This window comes from Gekko japonicus, unplaced genomic scaffold, assembly GCF_001447785.1.
Source record: "Gekko japonicus isolate JY-2015 unplaced genomic scaffold, Gekko_japonicus_V1.1 scaffold1434, whole genome shotgun sequence".
Lineage (NCBI taxonomy): Eukaryota > Metazoa > Chordata > Lepidosauria > Squamata > Gekkonidae > Gekko > Gekko japonicus.
In genome coordinates, this window is record NW_015160884.1 from 464,571 (window position 1) to 469,366 (window position 4,796).

The 4,796-nt window shown below is 47.6% G+C and overlaps 1 protein-coding gene across 1 annotated transcript in view; it reads right to left on the reverse strand.

The window, feature by feature from the left end:
• Positions 1–4,796, reverse strand: part of LOC107120633 (unconventional myosin-Id-like) — a 196,059-nt gene that overhangs the window by 177,945 nt on the left and 13,318 nt on the right. Inside the window, exon 5 of the mRNA XM_015423368.1 lies at positions 3,711–3,877. Coding sequence (XP_015278854.1) covers positions 3,711–3,877 — 167 coding nt within the window. The remainder of the gene's footprint in view (positions 1–3,710; positions 3,878–4,796) is intronic.

Consider the following 4,796-nt stretch of genomic DNA (forward strand, 5'->3'; position numbering starts at 1 on the left):
CATTCCTGCCCAAAAATAGCCCTGGTTGTTTTGATTTAATTAAGGTGGGGAAAGGACACCGAAGCAATACATATGTCAAAATAGGGGATACGTGTGTAAAGGCATCTCTCTTTTTTTTGCATAACTTAAAACATCTTAATCATGTTATATGTAAACTTGCTGTTCAGCCTGTCTATAAGTTTGAACGCTAACTTCCGCTCCATTTGAAGAAGTGTGCCTTGCGCACGAAGGCTCACACCTCGAATAAACCCTTTGTTGGTCTGAAAGGTGTCCGACTGGACTCTCAATTTGTTCTGTTGCTTCAGACCAACACAGCTGAACACCTGGAACTTCCTTCAGGGGAGAAAGGGAAGGAATCTGCAGATTCACATGGAGATTTAGGGGGCACTGGACATATGTTACAACTGTAGGAAACGCAGAGACTCTCTCTCCTTTCCTTACTCCTTGGAAAGACAGCTTCCAACAGAAGCTAATGGAATTAGTGCTTTGTACAGGATTCATTTAAACAGGGATCAGGGTGCTTCCAGTTAAAGATTTTTCCCCTTGGTTTCTGTTCTACAGAGCATCAAGGTTTTAAAACTTAGCGTGTTGAGAGACTATTTGACTGCCGTTGCTTTTAAGCATACTACAACCTGCAGAACAAAACACCAAACAGATAAGATTCAGTGAACCCGAGTGGTTCAGACACTTTGCTTAAAAATGGAGAATTCTTCAGGCTTGTCAGGGGCTCCTGGCATTGAACTAGGATCCGACAAGGAACCAGCTCTGGGCACAGGGGCCCCCCAAGGAATAAAAGGTGACAGAAGTATACAACATTGGCACTCGTGGTTGAAAGACGATATGTTGTCTCTAGAACAGGCTGGAGCCAGGCCTTTCATCCTCGCCTTCTCTACAGGGCAGTGTCTTCTGCCTGCCACTCTCAGGACTCAGGTCAAGCCCAACAGTCCACCAACTGGCCTTGGCAGGAAAACATACAGTCCTGGTATGCATTCAGGGTGGCCCCAGCAAAATCCTCACCGACTGTTCCTACAGAGTCTGTCCAGCTCTTGGAACAACCCAAGCTCTTGGAGACGCCTAAGATCCATTAGAAGCTTAGCAGCATACTTGAGCCTGAACATTTACTGAGATCAGCATCCTATCTGAATGTATTGTCTTTCATGACTTGTTGTAAAGCACTTTATGAACAAGAGAACTTTTGTACCACTCTAACATTTACTGAGGAAGATCCAATTTTGAAACGTTGTTATATAATCCGGAAACGACGTGGATGATGTCAACCTTTGCACTAGGATTTTCTTATGATTTGTAGGAATTGATTTATTGTGTTGTAGTGCTTTGGACTGTAATACATAGTAAGCATTTTCTTTGCAAGTCTTGTTGACTGCTTGATTTGTGGGTCAGACACTCACGGCTGTTTTCTTTATACTTGTTCTCTTGGAACAATCCCGCCGTTTTTTCTTGATGTACACTGGGGGCCAGCCAAGTAGAGGCGCTCTTGCTCCACCATCTTGACTTTTGGGGGGAACGAGCTATAGACACTATAACGCCAGGATAAAATGGAGGAAGGAGGCAAAAAATGTTGAAAGCGGCATCTGTGATGGACAGAAGCAGGGCTATTTTTGGGCAGGAACGCACAGGAACGGAGTTCTGGCTGGCTCCTGAGTTGGCCACGCCCAGCAGGAACTCATTAGCATAATAGGCCACACCCAACAGCAGAAACTCATTCCGATTGGCTACATTAGAGGTGTGTGGCCTAACATGCAAAGGAGTCCCTGCTACAAAAAAAGGCCCTGGGTTTTGACAACAAACAAGGTAAACAGAATAAGGAGCAAAAGGTGGGTGTGGCTGGATGACCACACTTCTGGTAACATGGGGGTGCGGCCTAATATGCAAATGAGCTGTGCTGTCAGGGGTGTGGCCTAATATGCTAATGAGTTTCTGCTGTTGGGTGTGACCTATTATGCTAATGAGTTCCTGCTGGGCTTTTTCTACAAAACCCCCCCTGGACAGAAGGCTGTCCTGCCCCTGAAGACGAAAACAGCCACTCCTGAGTGTATGGGAGTGCTGCTCCAGCATCCAATCACCTTTGAGAAGGGTGTTGGAATGTTGGAGGGAAACACAGCAGGAGCTGAGTTCAGATCTACCTCAGGGAGACAGCAGTGAGAGCTCAGGTCTGGCTCAGGAAAAGAGCAGACAGAGTGAAGGGGTAACTCTGCTCGGCAGGGTGGCAGTAGTGGTTTGGCTCTACTTCTGACACAGAACAGAGTACCCGATTGTTAGGCCTGTCTCTGGCAATGAGCAGACCTTGTGCCATTGAGTCTGACCCTTGGGAAAGATCAGGCTGGTGTGGGTGGCTAATCGGCGAAAGCCTGTTTATGTTTAAAAGTATGAAAGAAAATTGAAACGAATCTCTAAATGAATGTGCCTCAGCCAGGTTTCCCTTTTGTCTGTCGGGGGACCTGTGCTGCTGATCTGTTCTTGGAAACCAGTCTCTAATAAATCTTCTTTGTGGCTGGTATACAGTTCCTGCCTCAGTCACCTCACCTCCATATTCTGCTTGTGCGCCCCAAAACTGACCTCACAGCAGTGGACCCAAAGCCTAGACACTCACTCCCTTTAGTACAGCTGGTATCTGAGGGGAAAGGCCTATAGTTTAAAGTCAATCTGATTCCCTCAGGGCTCTTTTTGTAGAAATAGGCCACACCCAACAGCAGGAACTCATTAGCATATTGGGCCACACCCCTGACAGCACAGCTCATTAGCACATTAGGCCGCACCCCCACGTTACCAGAAGTGTGGTCATCCAGCCACACCCACCTTTTGCTTGTTATTCTGTTCACCTTGTTTGTGGTCAAAACCCAGGGCCTTTTTTTTTTAGCCGGAACTCCTTTGTATGTTAGGCCACACACCCCTAATGTAGCCAATGAGTTTCTGCTGTTGGGTGTGGCCAACTTGGAAGCCAGCCGGAACTCCATTCCTGTGCGTTCCTGCCCAAAAATAGCTCTGCTCAAAACCATAGGAGGCTGTGGGTCCCCTCAGCTGACCGAAACACCGTCACAGAATCGGATCCCCATTAGGAAAAAGAGAAGTATACGGAGATCTAAACAAATAACCAATCCCAGCATGCAGTTTCTGGAGTGGCTTCTCTAGTCAAGTCAAGGAAAGTGCAACACATGACTTCAGTCATATGGAAAGGTATTAGAAAGCTGCTTAGTTGCCCAAAATAGGAAATGACCATGTAACTGATGGAGTGTTTGTTTCATTTGTATTTAGCTCTGGTGAGGCATTTTTGTTCGGTTATGGCAGCATCCATGTTTCCTATGCACCCAGACGGCAAAACCTCTGTTCACTTGTTTCCATCTCTTCCTGCTCTTTTGGGGAAACTTTTCCAGTGCTAATCTGCTGAAGAGAGGTGGGAGGAGAAACTTTCAAACAGGTGAAAGACAAAGGCTGTTTCCCCGTAACAGCCTAAGTCAAGAACAGGGATTGTTCAAAAGGCTACAGAATTGGCTGGTTGCTGCTATCTGCAGTAATGTTGCCAAAATCTATTTAGGAGGTTTTTATGCCACTCTCCAGAGTCCCCCCCAAGTTAGAGACCCTCTGATCTGTATCACAAAAGCCAAAACTGCACTACATGGTACAGCTGGGGCTTCATGTGTAGTTGTGCCCCCCCCCAAAAAAAACCCTGAAAGAGGCTCATCCTTTGTTACCTGTGAAGGAACTTCTCATACGTTTGGCGATAGGCAAATCCAGCCCGTCGGACCCGCACGTTCTCCAGAAGCCCAAGGTATTCCACCTGATGCCTGCAACGTTCTTCGTCGAACAGCTGGGGAGATTTCTTGTCATTGGGCTTGATGCAGCGGACATAGAATGGTTCCTATAAGGAGGCAGAGTGGAACACAGCAATTTAAACACACACACAGAGACACACAAAAGCTACGATGCAAGGGTAGGAAATAACTGAGGGACCCTGACCACTTAATGTTAAGAAGAGCCCTGCTGGATCAGACCAGTGGTCCGCCTAGTCCAGCATCCGGTCTCACACAGTGGCCAAACAGTTCCCCTGGAGGGCCAACAACAGGGCAGAGAGGCTGAGGCCTTCATTAGAACATCAGTGGAAACCTGCTGGATCAGACCAGTGGTCCGCCTAGTCCAGCATCCGGTCTCACACAGTGGCCAAACAGTTCCCCTGGAGGGCCAACAACAGGGCAGAGAGGCTGAGGCCTTCATTAGAACATCAGTGGAAACCTGCTGGATCAGACCAGTGGTCCATCCATTCCAGCCTCCTGTCTCACACAGTGGCCAACTGGTTCCTCTGGAGAGCCAATAACAGGGCATAGAGGCCGAGGTCTTCATAAGAACATAAGGCAAGCACTGCTGGACCAGACCACTTTGTCCATCTAACCCAGGCTCCTGTCTCACACAGTGGCCAACTGGTCCCTCTGGAGGGCTAACAACAGGGCATGGAGGCCAAGGCCTTCATTAGAACATCAGAAGAACCCTGCTGGATCAGGCCAATGGTCCATCTAGCCCAGGGGTGGCCAAACGTGTTTAAATGTAACAGCCACACAGAACTAACGCCAGATGTTTGAGAGCTGCAAGACTTGAACAAATATTACACACATGTTTTTATTGGAAAATATGCAAACTTGCTTTTTATTAACATTAAATTAGACTGTGTGAAAGAGCCACATGCGGCTCCTGAGCTGCAGTTTGGCCACCCCTGATCTCGTCCAATATCCCACCTCACACAGGGGCCAACCAGTTCCTCTGAACACCCAACAAAAAGGGCATAG